The following is a 20678-nucleotide window of genomic DNA, read 5'->3' as shown; positions in this document are numbered from 1 at the left end:
AAAAAAAAAAAAAAATTTCTTAACAAAATATATTCGAATTAATTAGTCGATCATTTGCCTGATGAAAGCAAACGTGAAGCGTAATAAATAGTTGGACGATGCCTAAGAATATTTTCCGTTTCTCTAATCTCTTTTTGAACACGTTCTACTATATTCTCTGAATTTTCTCGCTCCACCTATTGGTATCCCTTTTTGAAAAAAGAAAGAACACGGAAACTTCCAAGGCGATCTAAAACGATCCTAAGTGATCTTTAAGAGAATCGAAATGACGAATCAGCGAGAAAAATCACACTTTATTCCAGCCAGTGAAAACGTTTCCGTTTTACGCCTGACCTGAAACGCCCTAGTCATTGAGTGTAAACCGACCGCCTTTGGAATAGATACCTTTTCAAGCCCCTATTGCTAGTATCGATTTTAGTTACGCAATTTTTCCACGTTTCCTCCCATTCGACGCTATTGGGTGCAATACCACTAAAGTGCAACAGAACTTCTCTTATCAAATGTATTTTGTTACTATCGAATTGTTGCTTCCCCATCTTGCCATTTACGTTACAAAGAATCCTCTCCTCCGGAGTAAAAAGGATCTTCATAAGGTCACAGGCCAAATGATCCATCGGTCGAGAGGATGCCCACGTTGAAATTATCTCCGGACTCGGCAGAAGATCGGCGTAAGGTAGTTGTTGATACGCGTATAGCAGTGGCTTCACGTCCGAGAATCCAGTTAGGCCGGATAACCCAGATAAACCGGAAATATCTTCAGCAGGACTGTTCCCAGACCCTACCACACACATCAGAGCACAGCCTGCTTTAGACACGGAGGATCCCCCTGACGCGTGAATTGCAGCGTACCGAACAATTAAGCAAATTCGACTAGATTCGTTTAATGCCGTGTTAAACGATCGGATCGCGTATCATTCCCTTTCTCTTCTTCGCCACGCATGCACAGATATTTTTTTTTTTTTTTTACGCATAAATATAAAACAAAATCTAGATCACATTTCCGAGTACTAGAAGCCAGGACTTTTTTTCAAATTTAATAAAATATTAAACGAAACCTTGTTCAAAATTTAATCATCTATCGAACTAGATAACTAAATATTATCTATGCCTTGACCTCTAGTTTCTCCGATCCATATTTTTTTAATTTATTCGCATATTTACTTACTATCTACACACGTTTCCATTTCCTTTATGAGTTTGCTTGTAACATCGAACGAAATAAAAAGGAATGAAAGAAATATGTGTACCAATGTAAATAAAGCAGAAGTGGCAATCAAAACTAACTCAAGAATCTGAGAAAGCGTCGAAAATTAATACGCACCTAATATCCACTCTAATTTAAATAAAATTTCAGACAAATGTAATAAGTAATTTTTATCGATCAAATAATAAATAAATCTTAATATAACTTTTTGCCATATTAATCATAATAAATCAATATATATATATAATCAATTATTTTTTTCTCTCTAAATTATCTTATCAAGATATAATGCAATAAAAGATATGTATATAAAAATGAAATATCAAAATATGCATAAATTGCTAGAAGATAAATGTAACATATTCTCTAATAATAACATGCATATGATTATATTTTCTATTATTTTTTTAAATATAAAGCAATATCATATAATTTTCAAAATATTACTAACCTTGATTTCCTTCAAGTTGTCCAGTATCTAATCTTTCTGCTGGATCTTTGTCCGTTGAAGATTGTTTTTGAGAATCTTCTAATACAGTTTCTAATGGTTCTATCTGAAAATATAATAAATTATATTTATTTCATGTTTCATTAACTAATATCATATAAAAAATTTTAAATTAATATAATAATTAACCTTCATTTCTAAACGTTGATAGATTGGATTTTGCATATTTTTTTGCAATAAATAATCTCCTTCTTTACCACCTTGTTCACTGGTTGTAGATTCATCTGTGCTTTCTACTTGAGATACTTTAGGTGTCAGTGCTGTTTCTAATATAGAATTTTGATGTTTGTTCAATTTTTGTTTTTTCTTTGGATTTTCTTCTTTACTACCTGTTCCTTCTTCTACTGCCTGTTCCAATTCTACTAATCTTTTATAAGATTCTTTAGCAAATATATCTCCTCCCGAAAGACCACGGATTTGTAATGTTTCTGCAGCTTTTAAAAGTGCTGGCAAATTTTTTTGTTCAATATTTACTTCTCCTTTATATATAAATATAAGTAAAGCTTCTAGTTCACTGAAGTGTACATCTTGGAGTATTATAACTGGATGTTGACAGGGATTTGTCTATAAATATTGAAGAAAAAATTTTTTAGGCAATATTTTTTATTAAACTATATATATATATATATATATATATATATATATAAAATACAAATGTGATCAAAATCACGTGGCAATGAAGCACGACAAATTTAAAATATGACACGTATTGTTCAAAGTAGGCTAACCTCAAATTTGTACGATTATACATTTAAAGAATTTCTTTCTTAAATATTATTGATTAAAGAGGCTAATAACGAACTTTTTTCAATAATAGAATAACTGTCAAAACTTCAACCAAATCATGAAGTATAGAAAACTATAGAAAACCAACCTGAAAAACTTTTTTGAAAAAAGGACTACTTGCTGAGAGAATCACTTTATGAGCTGTAAGACACTGTCCATCACTTGCCAATGTCACATCTACTAAACCTTCTTCCTCCCAAAGACTTTCGAAACTCGTGGCGATATTGTTTAAAAAACTGTTCCATTTTAGACATATTTGATTTGACATTTCGCAAATAGAAATTTTCGATTTTGTTAGAATGTTGTTTCTCTGTTGTGAATCGTTTGATAGATATCTTTGCACGTCAACGAAATTATTCAACGATAGGAATAACGTTGACGACGATAATAGAAATAACAACGAAAACGACGACGTTGACGACGACAACGACCGCGATATAACAGCAGTGGTGCCAGGCACGCACAAACATCCTTGGTACTGGGTTGGGAATACATAGTCAATATGGCTGCCATATTTTATTGAATTGCGCGCGATCTTAAAAACTTTTATTGCAATGCAATATATTTTTTTTTACTATTTTATTGAATTTAAAGTAATCGATAAAAAAATAAAAAGAAATTTATTCAAAAATTCTTCTTTTCTTTTATATTCTTTGTATAAAAATATAAATTTTAAAAAATAATCTTTTAGATAATAAATTTAATTATTGAAAAAAATATTTATTAAAATATCATTTAAAAAAATATAACAAATATAAAAAATAATTCAGAAAATTATATATAATTTTAGATATTTCAATAATTATACAATTAAAATATATTAAAATAGCAATAAATGGTGCATGCTTATATTGCGTGTATATACTTATGTGAACAAGTACACGCATCAATAATTCCAATGTAAATGTATATATGCAAATATATATATATATATATACGTGCATAAATTTTCGTGTGAATTTAATAAATAACAATGCTTTATAATTGTTAAATTTTTATATATCTCTAACATAATAACATATATTAATAAAGTTTGTATATAGTAATCAATTAATTTATATAATAATAAAAAATAATTTTATAAAATTCCAAAATTTATAAAATTATTGAGAAATAAATTTGTAATAATATATTGTAAAATGTAAATGAGAAGCACTGATGCTTTATGAAATCATCCTTTGTATAATATTTTTCTTATATTTACAAAAGACAATTTTTGGTAAATGGTAAACATAGCTAATAAAAGAATAACTGTAATTCTCCAAGACAAGCTTGTCACATTTAGTCCTTAAGTCTAAACTTTCTAAAATTTCAAAGGAACAGGTATAAATTGTTTCCTTTCTATTGTACGCGCATTTTCCAATTTTATTTAACAAATGGTTGATTCATAATCAACAAATATTATACATCATAAATTATATTATATTAACTTATACTATAATATAAATATAATATAAATNTATATATATATATATATATATATATTAATATATTAATTATTAAAATTTAAAAATTGTTAAATCATAATTAAAAATTTAAATAATCTTTTTATTAATTATGGAATTATTTTAAATGGAACTCGATTTAATTAACATATCTAATAATAAACAACATTGAGAAGGCAAATTGTCCTGAAAGTAAAAGAATATCAAACGGTTTATAGCCAAGACTTCGGAAGGGATAATCACCCCCGAATTTCTTTTGAACTTTCCATACGAATTTTCTCTTCCTGATCGTCCAATCAGGAAACAAGGTACTTTTCCTTACAGGCTAATTTTCTACTTTACTTGTGACTTGTCTCTTGTACTGTGCGTTACGAGTGTTTGCTACAAACTAGACAGAAATTTGAATTTATTTATTTTTTTTTTTTGAATTTTAATAGTGATCGACAATCAACAATCATGTCAAAGAAAAATATAAGCAAAAAAAATGGACAATATCACTTCAATGATAAAGTAAGTAATTTCGTTTATAAAAAAAAAAAAAGAAATAACAGTTATGTAAAGTTAGAAATCATTAATTTAACAATGAAGGTAATTTTTTTTTTATATTTGTTATTTTATAATATTTTTTTGTTTAATCAAATAAAAATAATTAATTAAAATACTTATCACTCGAAACAATACAGTGTTTGATATGTATTTATAATGGTATTACCTTATAAATAAATTAATATTAATTATGTTTTAATTAAATTATCTAACTTTTAATAATATTTATATAATAATAAATTTTTTTGATGTTTGAAAAAGTATTCATTTTTACACAAAATTACCTCGCGCAAAATTCGAATGAAATTCATTAATTGTATTTCATCACACAAATTTTTAATATCTGTATATTTATTTGTTTAATGATCAACATTTTTTAGTTTTATATGTAAATATATCGTTTCAAAACTTAACAAGTTTTTTTTATATTATATATTTATTTTATATATTTATATATTTTATTTTATATATTTATATATTTATATATTATATATTTATATATATTTTTTTATATTGTTTGTAAATATATTATAATATATAATAATTTATATATTTAATTAGTAAGTTAAAAGTTTAAATATATTGTAAGAATTGCATTTATATTTTACATATTTTTTTCAAGGTAATTCATCAAAAAATATTACCTCGTCAAGAATTATCAAAATTTGTGTTCAGAAGCAAACGAAAATTATTTCGAAAAATATCGAAACAAAATTCAAAAATATTAAAGATATTCATGTCATTGATAAAAATTTTGCAATCATTGAAAAATAATATTAAATATATCATATTCCAAGCGTATTTTTTATATATTTGCATATGTAGTATAATTTCTTCGAAATTCATTAATTCCAAAAAATATATAGAGAAAACATATAAGGATTCCATTGATAAAAAATATGAGGTAAACGATGAAGAAAAGAAAATAAAGACAGAACAAAAAACAGAAAATCCAAAAAATGAAGATAAATATGCGTCGTCTCATAATAAGAATGACAAAGAAAAGAAAAATAATGACGATACTGATAAAATAATAACTACTAAAGAAAATTTTGACTCTTCTGAATTATGGAACGTCGCGAATGATATAATAATAATGAACATGAAAATAGAGAATGAAGATATTAATAGATCTATAGAATCATGTAAAATCGCGGAAGAACCTGTAGAGATATCAATTGAACACATTGTTAATAATATGAACTCTGAAATAATTACATCTCAAGAAAATGAAGTGTCTACAAATGCAACGAACAATGATTTTCAAACACAATTTTCGAAATCATTCATTGATGAACAAGATAGCATTTCTGTAAATGAAGAAGTTGCACAGATATTTCAAAAACAATATAATTCTTCGGAAGACGAATTTAATTCTTCTTCGTTCCATACATGTTGTGCTTCTTGTAAATGCGAAAGATCAAAACAAAATAATTTTTATTGTCGTAAAGTAATCAATAATTATTCTCACAATTCCCCGTTTATATCTGAATCAAAAAATGAGGAACGAATGAAGAAAACTGAATGTACCAATGCTAAAAGAAAAAAAGTTATATCTCACGAAAACGAAAAGTATACAAAATATAGAAGTGACAAAAATACAAAGGAAGAAAAAGACGAGTCTCAAAAAAATATTTCGCCTAAAAATAAATCAAATCGTTTTTCAAGAAATCGTTTGCCAATAAAAATTAATAAACTAAAATATAAAAATATTAAATATAAAGAAATGGCTACGCAAACGGATAACAGCCTTTTGATAGATAACGATGTTGAAGTGATATCAACTGATACGAATGGTTCCTCTGAACAACAATTTTACTGCAAATCTCAATTCAATCATTTTCAAGTACATCATTTACAATTTTTATTTTATTCTATTTATATTCTATATTATTCAATAATTTTAACATATTATTTATTTTTTTTTAGGGTAAAGTGATAGTACAACAATTAAATTACATAAGGAATAATGAAGAATCAAGTATTGGATTTTTAAGAATCGCACATAAACAAATTACGTCATGCAGTACATCATCTTCATCAACAGATCTTGGTTTCGTTGAAGATACATCTATAACTTCTGATATAAATAGTGCAGTAAGGCACATAAACATATCTAATAATGCAAATACTCCAAGATGTACTCGTCCTCCTCCTGGTTTTCCTGAAATACCACAAAATAGACCTTTATTGTCTCAAATATATGATCCTATAAATATTATATTAACATCTTCGATGTATGAAAATTCTGTCTATAATTCTCGTATCAACACGGTAACAATTGTACCACCAATGCCACATCTTTATTACAATTATCCCGAATTTATGGATTTTTCTACTTATAACAATTCTTCAGAAACGTTAAATAATTCCTAGAAAAAAATTATTATGAATAATATTTTTATTTCAAACAAATTTATTTATAAACAAATAAAGTTTTTTTTGTATAAAAAATAATTATATGTATATATATATATATATAAAATAAAGAAAAATTCATTATGAAAAAATCGATCTTAATGTTAAAATATTTATTAAAAATATATACAAAATATATAAAGCAAAATTTAAAGAATTAAGATATTTTCTTCAGTATTTTACGGCGTAGGCATAAATGATAAATTCATTGGCGATAATTGACTTCCTGATGTAACATCTGGTCTTTCTCCTTGTTCAATAACTGGATCTGTTTCATTCATATCTTCTATCTATAATTAATATAATATTAAAATTTTATTAATATTATTTAATTCTAAAATATAATATTTTATTTTATTATTATTAATAAATATTTTATAATTACCACCATTGAATGTTCAAATTTTCCTCTTTTTTGGGCAATCGTTCTTAACAATGCTTTAGCTTCTTCTTTTGTTTCATCAAATTGCAAACATTTTTGAGCATAATGATTAGCATAATCTAATTGCTCTCTCTTTAAATGATATTGTGTTAAATATTTATATGCATGACTCAAATCAGTTCTATCTGCATTTCTAAATTCATCCATCACAAAATCTGTATAAGCTGCTGCTGCATGATCATGTTCACCTAATTTTTCGTATAACCTACAGTATATTAGAACAAATTTAAATATATATACATCATATACGTCATAAAGGAAATATCTTTAATACATACGTAGCTAATTTTAATAATGCCATTCCTTCAATGTCACCAACATTACATGCTTTATAATAACATTTCAATGCATCTTGTATTTTATTTTGTTTTTCATATGCTTCTCCTAAAGCTAATACCATTCTACTATCGTGTGGTCTTAAAAGCTGGGCTTGTTTGTAATAATATAATGCATAAAATGGCATTTTTAAGATTTCATATGTTTGACCCAAACCATACCATGCTCTATAATCCCGTTTATTAACCTCTATATAAAGAAATTGATTAATACATATAGAAATAGATATTTAATATTGTATATGAATATGAAAGTCCATATACCAATAGCTTGTCTATAACTATGAATAGCACCATTGGTATTTTTCATTTCCATGAATTCATGGCCAAGTAATGTCCAAGCAGAAAGATATTGTGGATTTAATTTCAATGCTCTATGAAAATACATTACTGCTTTTTGATGATCTCCTCTTAAACTATAATAATTTCCTGAAAAAACATATTTTAATTAATCAAACAATAAAATAATAAATTTTCACATATTTTGCTATGGAATGTAGTAAACTTACCTACTATACAACATGTTTCTAATCTATATTTATCTATTTCTGTTGCTCTATGTGCTAAATATGCTAATTCAACTTTCATTTCTTTTACATAAAGCAAATTAGAATATGTATCCATATTGTCTAAACAATAAGGATCTTCTTTTATTATTGTTTTAAATGTTTCTATAGCATTATCAACATCTAAAATTAAAATATTATAATTTAATATATTGTAATAATATACTATAAAAATTAATAATTTGTTTAAAAATATGACATTACCTCTTCTATAATGTACAGCAATAGCAGTTTGAGCAAGTACATAACCATTCTTTTCAAATCCCATTGATTGTAATTCACAATATAACGCTAAACCTTCATCTATTAATTGCAACTCTAAATACATATGAGCCATAAAAAAATGCTTCATCCAATGATTAGATAAGCATAAACTTTCAAGCTTTTCTCTATCAGTAATTAAAGAAGCTAATTCTAACCAAGATCCCCAATGCATAGGCTGCTTATGAGTTGCTTCAACCAATACATCTGTAGCTTCTTTGGTAAGTTGTAATTTTTTTAATGTTACACCGAAAAGATAAAGACCAAATCCATCAAGTTTATCTGCCAGGTGATCTTTTCTCAAATCAGCACACAATAATCTTAAACTCTCATTTTTTAAAGGATCTGGAGGAACTACTGTCATATCATCTATTTTTTTCTTTTCTCCAGATAAATAGCGAGAATATAAATGTAAAAATCGAACTTTTGGAGTTTTGCATTGCTCAGTAAAGTAAGCTGCTCTATCATATTCTTTTAAATCAAAATACGTTTTTGCTAAAATATATGTATCCTCCTCATCGCTTGTATCCGATAAATATAAATCGGCGGTAATATCATGAATGTTTAATTTAACATCTTTTAGAGAATAACTTAATTCTGCTAGCCTGTAGAAAAAATACATTTTTCATTTCCCATAATAATGAAATATTCGTTTGATTATATATCAATTGATTATACCATTTTGTAGTATGTAATAATCCGCGTTGGGAACATTCGTTTATCGCGCGTAAAAGATCAGTTTTAACCTCTTTGATGTCAAACTTTATTAATTCTTCCATGTTATATATGTTATGATATACATCAATATTGTATTCAACGTTATAATAAAATCAATTAAATAATAATTCTATACATATGAAAAAAAAAATTCATGTTTGAATAGATTTAATTTATCAAACAAAACATAAAATTATTTATATGCATTATAATATATACGAACTGTATCTCTTTTAACATTTAACTAATAGCACCATCTTCCTCAAAAAAGCTGAAACTTATTATACATAACATAAAATCATGTATCTGTATATCATTTTACGCAGTTTTAAAGATAAGATAATTTATAATTGTAGAGAATTATAAAAGAATATGAGAAAGGGAATGAAATATTCAATCAATGACATATAAATTTTATTAAACATTTTACTTACTTAACTACAAAATAGATATTATATTCTTTATAACATAAAAGAATACATAATTGTGCATAATATATATGCACAATAGTAGGCATAGATGTATAATATGTAAATACTTAAAACATATAAAAATTGGATTGAACAGATTTCGTTAATATATTTTAATCAAATTAAACAAATAGAACAATAAAGTTAATTAGATATTAATTAGATAAGACTACTTTTGAACAATAAATAAATTTTAGAACAGAAAAATAGTGAAAGAAGAAATATTATAATCAGCGCTATTCCAATGAAATACATAAAAAAAAAAGATAAAAAAGAAAAGAATAGAAATAGGATAAAAATATCATCTCTTATAAATATCAAAGATATTTCTTCAAAGGTAGGAATTGAAAATCAGCCACCATTTCTTATTCTTTTTTTCTAAATACTTTTAAAGAAACCTTTGTTATTTAAGAAATGATGATAATAATCAATTCTTATCTTATTTTTAATCTTCTTCTATTCGTTGTTTTTTTATTTCTATTTTATTTTTTATTTTTGCAGCACTCTAAAGATGATTTTAATATTTTTATTCTATTTTTATTTGTATTTCTGTATATTTCCCATTGTATTTTATCTTTCTTTTATTTTTTCTTCTATCTTTCTATTTCATTTTCTTTACTTTTCTTTTTATTAGCACATAATCATGAAGATACGAAATATCAATCAAACACATTTTCATTATTTTTTTTTCAAATTTTCAATAAAATATAGATATTATATTCTTAGTTTTACAATTTATCGTTAAGATGACGATTTCATAAAACATAATATATTTTTAATTAATATAATATATTCAAACATAATATATTCTTAACTATATTTCAATTGTTGTCAAATTAACATATAATTATTTCATATATAAATGATTTTTACATATTTGAAAAGATCATATATAAATATAAATATTATTTAGAAGATATTAAATCCAAAAATTTTAAAAAAATATAAATTTATTTTTGAAAATATAATAATAAAAATAATGTAGGATATCTTAATTTTCATTAAATAAATAAATTTACTTTGTTATCGATAACAATATCGATAATATATAATAAGTTTGTGCATTTTCAAAAGAGATGGCGTTATAAGTTAAATTTCATCTATGATATAAGCAATATTAAAAAATTGTGTTGTTCATGAAAATCGAAAAATTATAATAATTTAACATTGAAAACGGAATTAATCATCAGATAGGAAATAAAAAAAAGAAATTGTATCAAAATTAAAAAATCCTCAATTTTTATATGTTGTAAAATTAATAATATTGTTTTATATAAGCTATATTTAGGTTAGATGTGGGATAAAAAAGTATATTAGATGATAGATCTATTCTATGTTTCGTTTGTGATGATATTTATATATGTGATTTAGTGAACATTGTGTATTTAAGTTTGTATCTAAGTTTTGTAGATAAGTTTAAAAATATTTTTGATATATTTTTATATATTAAAATTTAAATAACTCGAAACTAATGAATATTCAATAACAAATATTTTAGAATATTACAAATACTATTATAATGTCTTATTCTTTAATTTCATGGGTAATGTAGTAAATAATTTTTATCACATATAATTACAATTATTTTATTCAAATTTAAATTTTGATAATTGTGATTTATATTTTTGAAAATATAAAATATTATTTCATATGATTATTAATATCGATATAAACAAATATTTCTAAAAATATTGTGCGTGAAAGTGCATCATTAGAAAATATTATTCATTATCGATAAAAAAGATTTAAACGGATATCGTACTAAAGAGCGGGAATATTTTAAAATAGTAATTTTAAATAAAAATTGTTTATTTCATAGGGTGCTAATTCTCACGGCCAACTTGGTCAAGGATTTCGGTCGGAAGAATGTGTTTTACCATGTGAAGTTGATTTATCAAAATGCTCATTAGAACCACAAAAAATAAAAAAAATAATTGGTGGTGCTAGTCATACCTTAATTTTAGATGATTATGGTTGCGTTTATTCTTGCGGTTGGAATAATAAAGGGCAAGTGGGTTTTTCTACAAAAGAAGATATTCTTTTATTTCAAAAATTAAATGGAAAGCTAAAAAATAAAGTTATTGTGGATATAGCATGTGGTTGGGATTGCTCTGCTGCATTAACAATAGAAGGCACATTATTTGTATGGGGCTCGAATTCTTTCGGGCAATTGGGAAAGCATCCAAATGATTTACAGTGGACGCATGAACCCTTCGAGGTTGTAATTGATCGAAAAATCAAAAAAATTTCTATAGGTTTAAGACATACCGTTCTAATAACGGAAGATTATAAAATTTTTGTAGCGGGGACAGGTAGTAAAGGACAATTAGGTTTAAGTTCCACGAAGAATGAAAAATCTTTAAATGCTGTATATATTTTTACAGAAGGTAAGTAAATTTAAACCAGTTTCTAGCTATAATATGAATAAAGATTAGATTATGATAATTTTATACAGTTTTGACATTATCGAATATTGAGGATATCAGTTGCGGTCAACATCATACGATAGTAGTAACAAAAAATGGAAATTTTTATGCATTTGGTGATAACAAATATGGGCAATTAGGAATAAATACAGATATATTTCCGAAAACATTAATTCCTACAAAACTGTCAGATCTTCAATTTAAATTACCATTTAATTTATACAGTGGTTGGTCGCATGTGATTGTATTAAAGAGTAATGTATACATACTTTTTATAATTAATATTCATATAAAATAATATTTTAAATTTTATTATTTTATCAATAGATAATTATATTTTTGGTTGGGGCCGAAATACATATGGACAATTGGGTATTGCACAATTAGAAAAATCATCGACTTGGAAAGCTATACAACTTGAAAATATACCTAAAATATATCAAGTTTCTGTAGGTTCAGAACATAATGTTGCGCTAACTGGTATATAACATAATATAATTTATATAAAAAAAATATATATATATTAAAAAATGTTTAAAAAAATATTTCATTTTAGAAGATGGAAAAATTTTATGTTGGGGATGGAATGAACATGGAAATTGCGGAAATGGCCATACTAAAGATGTTAAATTTCCGGAACAACTTCTACTCTCTTATGATTATGTGGGTATTCTTGTCGGAAGTGGTGCAGCTCATTCATTTGCAGTAATAAAAATATCTCCTAAGAAATAATAATAAAAAAAAAAATAATAAAAGAAAACTAAAAAGAAAGCTTGATTAATTTATGTTATGAAATCCCTATATGTATCTGATCTTATCAAATGAATATATGTACATAATGTATATAATGGATAATGAATATTGAAACATAACAAAAGAAATTTTCTTTTTCAATATTATATGAAAAAATTATAGCTTCATTTAAATAAATATTAATAAACGACGAACAAAAATTAGTATAGTATAGATATAGTTGAAAATCGACCTCACCTGTAGGCACAATGCACCACCTGCTAACAATCAGTATTCACGCGAACGTAACTATAGAAGTGTGTTGGTTTCATACGAAGATCGATCGGTTTAAATAAAAGAAATTGCGATATTACATTCGATAAAATGTTACGTTCAAGATCTCAAAGCAGCATTTGGTATGTATTTTCAATTATTTATCATATAAGTTTAAATTTGCATTTATAATTATTATTTTATTAATATTATTCATCAGGGAACAAGAAGCAAAGTTTGTACAAGATAGAATATCCAACGTAGAGAAACATTTTGCGGAATTATGTACAACATTCGCAGCATATACAAGAAAAGCAGCAAGGTTTATAATTAACTACTATTATATTTTTATAATATCGATCTTTTATTTTTTCTATTATTCTATTTTATTTTATTTTTTGATAATATTTTTTATATATATTTATGTAATATATTTTGAGATTACGTGATAAAGGAGATGAAATAGCAAAAATTATACAAACTTATGCTGAATCGGAAACTATAAATCGATCTTTATCTAACGGATTGACAAACTTTTCTACGACTTTATCTGTAATAGGCGATTATAGGTATGTATATATTTATAAAATTGAATAAGTATAAATAAATATTTGCAATAAATTTCTTTATTTCATATATTTCAAATTATTGCAATTTTTATCCAATGTTTCAGAGATGCTCAAGTGCAAAGATTTGATGCTAAAATAATTTCTTCACTTTCTCAGTATGCGACAATTTGCAAAAACGCTCGTGATGATGTAAAAAATACATTTACAGCACGCGATAAAGAATTGACAAGAAAAAGACATTTAGATAGACTTAAAGAACGAAATCCGAGAAATAGACAAATGATCGTATCCTTGTATTAAATTTAATTTAATTCATTGATTTATGTACAAAAATTAAAAACTATACTAGTTTAAATTCTTAAAAAAAGAAAAATAGTCTCAAGCTGAATCCGAGCTAATGAAAGCTTCTGTTGAAGTTTCAAGAGTTGTTAAGGGTTTAGAAGAACAAATCGATACATTTGAAAAACGAAAATTACATGATTTGAAAACTATACTTTTAGATTTTATTATTATTGAATTAAGTTTTCATGCAAAAACTCTTGAATTATTGACGAAGGGTTATCATGATATTGCAGGAATTGACGAAGTCAAAGATTTAGAGGTAAATTTTTTATTTAAAAAATATTCTAGTTTTAATATAAAATAATATTGGATATTTCTTTTATTTTTTATTTTATTATAAATAATATACTATAATATTGTATAATGTTTCGAAAATACTATAAATTAGTATTATTTTGATATCTTCTCACAGGACTTTCAAATAATAAGAGGAAACATGAATGGGGTAATTTTTTATTCAAATAGTTTTAAGTTATATTAACTTAGTTTATATTAACTTATAATTTAAATTATAAAAATTAATTGTAAATTTTTATAATATATTTTAATAATTTAAAATAATGATTAATTTCAGGAATTTCGTGAAGCGATACATGTACCAGATTCAATTGCGAGATTGACCACTGTTGGGCGAAATTCATTTCGACAATCTTATTCCCTTACTAATTTGGCTAGTCGTTTTATGTCTTCGCCCGGAGTTTCTCAAAAATCAATAAATCATATAAACGAATCTACAGTAAGTTAATTTTTATTATATATTAATAGTTGAATATATATAATCGATATATGTATAATCATAATAAATTTTATATAGGATTCTACAAAATCAAGCTTAAAAACGAATTCATCGGAATCTGTACAAATTGAGGAATTTAGAAATAGTTCAGAAGAAACAGAATCTGAATCTACTAAAGAAAAACCTGTGAGAACCAGGCATAAATCTATGTAATTTTTAATAATCTATTACTTTCAAAATATTTTACACAATTCTAGATTGAATTACAAATTGATTCTGGAAGAAATCAGAAGAAACAAAAACAATTTATACTTAAAACAATACCATCAATTCCAAGATATCAAAAATTTTTAACAATGCCTATGATAATCAAATACGATTGATCTTATATTAGTGAAGTATATCTTATATTTTTATTTAAAAACAAAATGGAAATAAAATATGCATTATATCAGTACAAAAGAAATCAGTTTATTACATTAATAACCAAATGTGCATATCAATAATATATAAATATTTCTTATAGAATATTATTTGTTGATATTGAAAAAGATCTCTTTGACTCTATATAAAAATTGATGTTATAATAAATATAATTATTTATCACCTCCTTCTACTCCAGCTTGTGTCATTAAATCTGTAATATTCTTTTCTAAATCATCTATTCTATTTCCCATTTCATCTAGTATTTTACATTAAGGATATCTATTATTTATATTTATAAAAAAGTTACAGTAAATACATATAATATAACTTCCTTAAATAAACTTACTTTTTTTCATATATATGAGTTATATTTTCTTATCAAAAGGTTATGTAAATGTACATTTTACTTTGCATTTTATTTTATTAAGGTTATTTAAGGAAATGCATTTTAAATACTTGATAAGAAAAGGATATTTTTTCCAAGAATTTGATCCGACATTGTTTGAAATTTTCCTTGCATATTTTGTAACAATGTTTGCACCTGAAAAAAAAGATACATAAATAATTAAACTCATGATCGAAATATGAATACAAAATGTTACAATACTGAATTAAGTCGTACTCACATATTCCGTTAATTCTTGCATATTTTTCGGTTCTGCATTATTACCTATTCCATAATTATCAGTATCCTCACCTTTATGATCTTGTTTGATATCTGCCATTCCTAAATAATATAGTTATCCAATTTCACTTTACAATGACTTTACTCTTTCGAATAGTTCACGCGAGCGCATGCGAAGATTTCCAGTAAACAGATACTTTTATTATATACAATGCAAAGCATTAAAACATTGATTTAACAAATAGAATATCATTTCTTTCGATCAAACATTATCGCAATTCAGAAACACTAAGTTTCTTACTTATTTTTTTTGAAAGTATATTTTACATAATTCGAATAAATGATTCTATTGGTGGAAATTGAAATAGGATTCCTTCTATTTGTTACTATCTTGAATAAAATATAGTTTACATCTAATAAACATAAAGGCGCGTACAGATTAAGCAAAAATAATATTTTCAAAAAAATATTGTGGATTTTGTAGTATTAAGAAGTTGGAAGTAAAAAGAATACGCAATTGATGAATATAAAATTGTTACTAATTTTATTAATATATATACAAGATTATTATTATCTGTTTTTAAAATTTGATTAATTTAAGAATATTAAATTAAAAAATTATTTTTATTGAGGTTTAAACATAATATCTACATTTTCTGGTGCTGGAACATTCAGAAGATTTATTGTTCCAATCATTTGATAATTTGAATTAATTGATGAAATGGAATATATTTGGTTATTTTTGTTTTCTTTATTTGCTAAAAATTTGCAACAAACAATATACCAAAAACTTTGTACAATATTCTTCACTAGTCCTAAAAAATTTACTGTGAAATAAAAATTATCTTCAGCAAGATATAAATTATTAAAATAAAATAAAACTTACCACTTGTAACAAAAATACCTCCAACAGTGGCACATAATTTCACTAAAAATTGACACACTGTATCACGTTGTTGAGTAACTTTTATTTTAAGTGCACTCATATCATATTTAAAAAAAATTCCTGGACTTCCATGAGATCCTTTTTGATGATTAATAGGTCTTTGATGATCTTTCACACTATATTGATAAGTTTTGGAAGTACTTAATAAAGTTTGTATATCTGTGGGAACTACTTCCACAAAATACTGATATAAAAGCATATCTAAAAAATATATTTTTAAATTATATGTATTATATTACAATATTAATTTTTACTTTTAATTATAATATTTTACATATTATTGTTATATGTATAAACTTACTATTATCAGCAATTTTTTCATCCCCTTCTAATGGATGAACAATACCTGGACTAGGCCCACCAAATGAAAATTTATTTATTCTATGAGTAAAATTATAATCTTTTTCAGTCATAAAGGCTGAAATATGTATATGCCCTTTAGGAATAGATAATGATTTTCCAGCAGTTATATGAAAATTTCCAGCAACTTTATTAACATTTAAACTGCCATGAATACGACATGCATTTGGTGCATAAATAGGTTGATGAGTCCTGAAAAATGTATTATAATATATGTATATATATTTATATATATATATATATATATTTATATATGATATATAACAATCACAGATGTAATAATATATATATAATATTGCATATATACACCGTTTTGGCATTTCACTATATAAAGTAACTTGATTTGATTTCCATAATAATTCATGGATTGCATGATATTCTTCTCTTAAATAAGAATTTGTGTGTTTCAAAGCTTCAAAGTGAGATCTTTGCTCTTGGGTTAATTCCCACCATGTATCTTCTTGTTCTAATGATTCATGTCCAACCATATTTTGATTTGTGGAATCTAAAACATCAGCACCAATACGACCACATGGCATAGCAACAGTTATATCAATATTTATTTTTAATTTTGCATCAATATCAGTATCAGTTTCAAATTTGAATTGCAATCTACTATCAAGATAATAACTTGTTTCAGCTATTATTAAATATGCAATAGTGCAGATTGTAAATATAGAAACTGTAAATAAAAATGAAAATAAATATGTATAGTTAAATCAAAATATTAAATGATATTGATAGAAAGCTCACATGTTCCTCCAACTGCAGTTTTGTCTACATATGGTTCAGGAACTTTAGGAAATGCATCCAATTCTTTGACAGTTTTAATATTAACATTTCGTCTTCGTAACATTTTAACAATTGTTAAAATTCAAATATGATGAATATATAACATTTATTCTCTAACTAAATTCTACTAACCTATAATATGTAAAAATAAATTTAAATATACTTTTATCTGAATATAAATAGATAATATATATTTATCAATATTACTTTAATTTAATAAATTTTACATTGACCTCGAACGTGTATATTGTATATTTACATATTTACAAATATAAGTACATATTTAAAGTCTACACAATATTTCAAATATATAGTAAGTTCCACGTGGCAAACATTCATACGTTATAATTGTAAACTTCAATACAAATGTCAAATATTTTTTTATTGAATTGCTTATTTCGAATTACATATTCAGAAACAAATGAAATTGACTATTTGTACAGTGACTAAAGATGCCAGTGACAAGATACCTATAGAAAAACTTATATATAAGCAAATTAATTGAAAATACTAATCAAATGTTTCAATATAATATAAACATTAATTGATATTATTATAATTTCAAATAATGGGTGATAATTCAAATAGATAAGTTATATTATAAATATTTTTTTATGTAAGTACATAATTTCATTTATTTAACTACAGAATATTTGACGAGAATAAATCTAATACGTATGTATATACATTTATAAAATTTTCAATGTATTAGTTAATTTCATGATGGATAAGTGTGTACATGTTATCACTTTAATGATTTAAAGCATTTCTTATCTTAGATGATTTTTACATTTAACGTTCACATCGGAAATAAATGATTTTGTAGTAAGGACGACTATGCATTACATATGTTATTTATTGAAAGTTTAAATATAAATAAATCAATAATTTTCCAGTTAATAGTGAATTATGTGCACGTGTTTTATTAAAGAGTGTTAATTTTTAAGTATATATATATATATATATATATACTTTTTGTTTTTTTATGTTTTTATGTTTATTTTTTTTTTTATGTTATAATAATTTTCATATAAAATCACTGTATTATGTATTTTACATATTAAAAATATTACATATTTATGTTATAAATAATATATTTATTGATTTAAGTCAAAGTAATAAAACATTAAATATTAATTAATACTGTTATATTATGTTTATAAATTTATTATAAATTTATACAACAATAAATAAAAACAATTAATTTTAGTTTATTTACATATAATATTAAAAATATTTAAAAATATAAATAGAATAATTTAAAATATTTCAGAGAAATGCTTCATCTTATGAAATGCTTTATTTTGTGAGTGAAAATTGATTTATATTTATACTGATTATATTTTTTAAAATATTACTAGAAATAATTGCAATAATTATTTATTTTAAATAAATCATCATTAAATCTTATCTATCTAATATAAATTTATATATAAAAGATAAAATACATATATCAATAATATTGATAATTTTTTCATTAATGTGTAAAATTAAAAGATTAAGAATACAAGATGCCAGGTACTTTAACCTATCCAATATATACTGGTGTTGAATCACCTTCTCAAAGAACTCGTGCTTATACTTGGAATACTCAACATCATTCTGCATCTCGGATATTGCAAGTTAATACAAGACCAGGACGCTTCTCATTGACAGAATCTTCAGTATGTAAATAATTATATTTTTATATATATCAATATTTATATAATTCATTATATGCATTATCTTAAAGTAATTTAAAATTATTCATCTTTATCATTATCTTATGATATCAAATTAAAGAGTTAAAAAAAATAATTTATCATATATTTTATTTTAATTCTTTTATTTCTTATCATTGTCAACACAAAGATCTTTTTAATCTTAAAACTTTAATCAAGAAATCAAAAAAAGATTTCTTTCTGAAATATTTTTACATCAGATGTTAGAATATATCGATAATCTTAAAGAATATTATATTATATTTAGATTAAAAATTAAATTTTTAAATCTTACAATTTTTAAATCTTAAATTTTAATTTCGTTTATTATATTGTTAAGATAATAACAAAAGATCTCTAAGATATCTTTATTTAGAAAAATTTGAAGAAATATTTGCATATGCATTAGAATTATTCATTTAGCGATATATATTTAAAAATTTTTCGTAAATATTTATTTTTAGAAATTTTATCTTTTTTAACATTAATATAAATTAATAAAGAATAAAATAATACATCTTATAACATATACATATATTTTTTTTTATAATAATATATATTTTTTAAATGATAAACATGAATTTTAACCATATTTGAATATTTAAAAGGAAGTTAGCCATCTTTAAGCGCGTATATGTCATATCCGTTTCGTTCATGCAATAGCAACTAAGAGGGGTTAAGACAAAATAGGTTTCTTGATGGCACATAAGAAACTGTGAACCTAGATAAATTGTAGGATTTATAAAACGTAGCAATCGACGATTAGAAACAAATCGATTACATATAACGTTAATGGCAGAGGAACATGTTTATGGGTATAATCCAACATCTGGAGCTGACGGAGAATCCGTACGTAACTATTTTGACAGTTTGACAAGTACAGGTTGGATTTTTGATTGATAGACTTTTGAAAGGGTGTTACTTGCAAAAAGTTGTTGACTTTATGATTAATAATATTATTGCATTAATAATAAAATTTTTATATAATTAATAATCAAAATATGAAATATTTATATTTTTTTATTGATAAGCATTAAATTATTTATAATATAA

The 20678-nt window shown here is 24.0% G+C and overlaps 8 protein-coding genes across 21 annotated transcripts in view; 4 read left to right on the top strand and 4 right to left on the bottom strand.

Annotated features, from left to right (window-relative positions):
* LOC102676533 (GDNF-inducible zinc finger protein 1-like) overlaps positions 1-3001 on the bottom strand; it is a 5396-nt gene extending 2395 nt beyond the window's left edge. The window contains exons 1-4 of one of the 2 annotated variants that reach the window (XM_006623447.2): positions 2587-3001; positions 1842-2276; positions 1656-1758; positions 363-778 (exon numbers count right to left, since the gene is read on the bottom strand). In XM_006623447.2, the coding sequence (XP_006623510.1) occupies positions 363-778; positions 1656-1758; positions 1842-2276; positions 2587-2766 (1134 nt within the window). In that variant the 5' untranslated portion in view covers positions 2767-3001. The remainder of the gene's footprint in view (positions 1-362; positions 779-1655; positions 1759-1841; positions 2277-2586) is intronic. The other variant, XM_031514103.1, reaches the window with a different exon arrangement.
* Positions 3002-5585: 2584 nt separating this feature from the next.
* On the top strand, positions 5586-6895 carry LOC102677227. The gene is made up of 2 exons (XM_006623452.2): positions 5586-6335; positions 6419-6895. Exons 1-2 carry the CDS (start codon positions 5586-5588, stop codon positions 6863-6865), a joined length of 1197 nt encoding a protein of 398 aa, XP_006623515.1. The 3' UTR covers positions 6866-6895.
* A 182-nt stretch (positions 6896-7077) lies between these two features.
* Positions 7078-9524, bottom strand: LOC102674805 (cell division cycle protein 23 homolog). 3 transcript variants are annotated; one of them, XM_006623432.2, is made up of 7 exons: positions 9190-9524; positions 8455-9116; positions 8194-8373; positions 7949-8113; positions 7628-7874; positions 7293-7554; positions 7078-7197 (listed from the first exon to the last, which is right to left on the bottom strand). In XM_006623432.2, exons 1-7 carry the CDS (start codon positions 9288-9290, stop codon positions 7087-7089), a joined length of 1728 nt encoding a protein of 575 aa, XP_006623495.1. In that variant the 5' UTR covers positions 9291-9524; the 3' UTR covers positions 7078-7086. The 3 variants fall into 3 exon arrangements, with proteins under 3 accessions (XP_006623495.1, XP_006623494.1, XP_031369972.1); XM_006623431.2 differs by having other exon boundaries at positions 8194-9116; XM_031514112.1 differs by lacking the exon at positions 7078-7197 and having other exon boundaries at positions 7352-7537.
* Positions 9525-11175: 1651 nt separating this feature from the next.
* Positions 11176-12890, top strand: LOC102675024 (secretion-regulating guanine nucleotide exchange factor). Its single transcript, XM_006623433.2, has 5 exons — positions 11176-11241; positions 11518-12085; positions 12154-12378; positions 12452-12604; positions 12681-12890. Exons 1-5 carry the CDS (start codon positions 11218-11220, stop codon positions 12854-12856), a joined length of 1146 nt encoding a protein of 381 aa, XP_006623496.1. The 5' UTR covers positions 11176-11217; the 3' UTR covers positions 12857-12890.
* On the top strand, positions 12681-15238 carry LOC102675250 (protein FAM92A-A). Of its 2 annotated transcripts, XM_006623435.2 has the most exons (9): positions 12681-12787; positions 13121-13272; positions 13350-13451; positions 13570-13698; positions 13803-13983; positions 14075-14299; positions 14453-14485; positions 14615-14776; positions 14855-15238. In XM_006623435.2, the coding sequence occupies exons 2-9, from the start codon at positions 13241-13243 to the stop codon at positions 14987-14989; spliced, it is 999 nt and encodes a 332-aa protein (XP_006623498.1). In that variant the 5' UTR covers positions 12681-12787; positions 13121-13240; the 3' UTR covers positions 14990-15238. The 2 variants fall into 2 exon arrangements, with proteins under 2 accessions (XP_006623498.1, XP_006623499.1); XM_006623436.2 differs by lacking the exons at positions 12681-12787; positions 14453-14485 and having other exon boundaries at positions 12973-13272.
* Positions 15228-16166, bottom strand: LOC102675484 (heat shock factor-binding protein 1). Its single transcript, XM_006623437.2, has 3 exons — positions 15829-16166; positions 15677-15743; positions 15228-15461 (listed from the first exon to the last, which is right to left on the bottom strand). Exons 1-3 carry the CDS (start codon positions 15925-15927, stop codon positions 15373-15375), a joined length of 255 nt encoding a protein of 84 aa, XP_006623500.1. The 5' UTR covers positions 15928-16166; the 3' UTR covers positions 15228-15372.
* Positions 16167-16348: 182 nt separating this feature from the next.
* On the bottom strand, positions 16349-18445 carry LOC102675618 (endoplasmic reticulum-Golgi intermediate compartment protein 2). 2 transcript variants are annotated; one of them, XM_006623438.1, is made up of 6 exons: positions 18133-18445; positions 17887-18057; positions 17443-17815; positions 17075-17325; positions 16714-16974; positions 16349-16642 (listed from the first exon to the last, which is right to left on the bottom strand). In XM_006623438.1, exons 2-6 carry the CDS (start codon positions 17987-17989, stop codon positions 16452-16454), a joined length of 1179 nt encoding a protein of 392 aa, XP_006623501.1. In that variant the 5' UTR covers positions 17990-18057; positions 18133-18445; the 3' UTR covers positions 16349-16451. The 2 variants fall into 2 exon arrangements, with proteins under 2 accessions (XP_006623501.1, XP_006623502.1); XM_006623439.2 differs by having other exon boundaries at positions 18159-18416.
* A 269-nt stretch (positions 18446-18714) lies between these two features.
* The window catches only part of LOC102675839 (E3 ubiquitin-protein ligase Nedd-4), an 8185-nt gene continuing 6221 nt past the window's right edge, over positions 18715-20678 (top strand). For 3 of the 9 annotated variants that reach the window (XM_031514110.1, XM_031514109.1, XM_006623440.2), the window contains exons 1-3: positions 18717-18873; positions 19199-19231; positions 19429-19589. In XM_031514110.1, coding sequence (XP_031369970.1) covers positions 19437-19589 — 153 coding nt within the window. In that variant the 5' untranslated portion in view covers positions 18717-18873; positions 19199-19231; positions 19429-19436. Of the gene's footprint in view, positions 18874-19198; positions 19232-19377; positions 19590-20288; positions 20475-20678 lie in introns of those variants that run through there. The other 6 variants (XM_006623443.2, XM_031514111.1, XM_031514108.1 and 3 more) reach the window with 6 other exon arrangements.

The sequence above is a fragment of the Apis dorsata genome, unplaced genomic scaffold (genome assembly GCF_000469605.1).
Source record: "Apis dorsata unplaced genomic scaffold, Apis dorsata 1.3 scaffold_894, whole genome shotgun sequence".
NCBI classification, from domain to species: Eukaryota; Metazoa; Arthropoda; class Insecta; order Hymenoptera; family Apidae; genus Apis; species Apis dorsata.
Note: the sequence above shows the minus strand (reverse complement) of the source record. Positions and strands in the feature narration are given on the sequence as shown.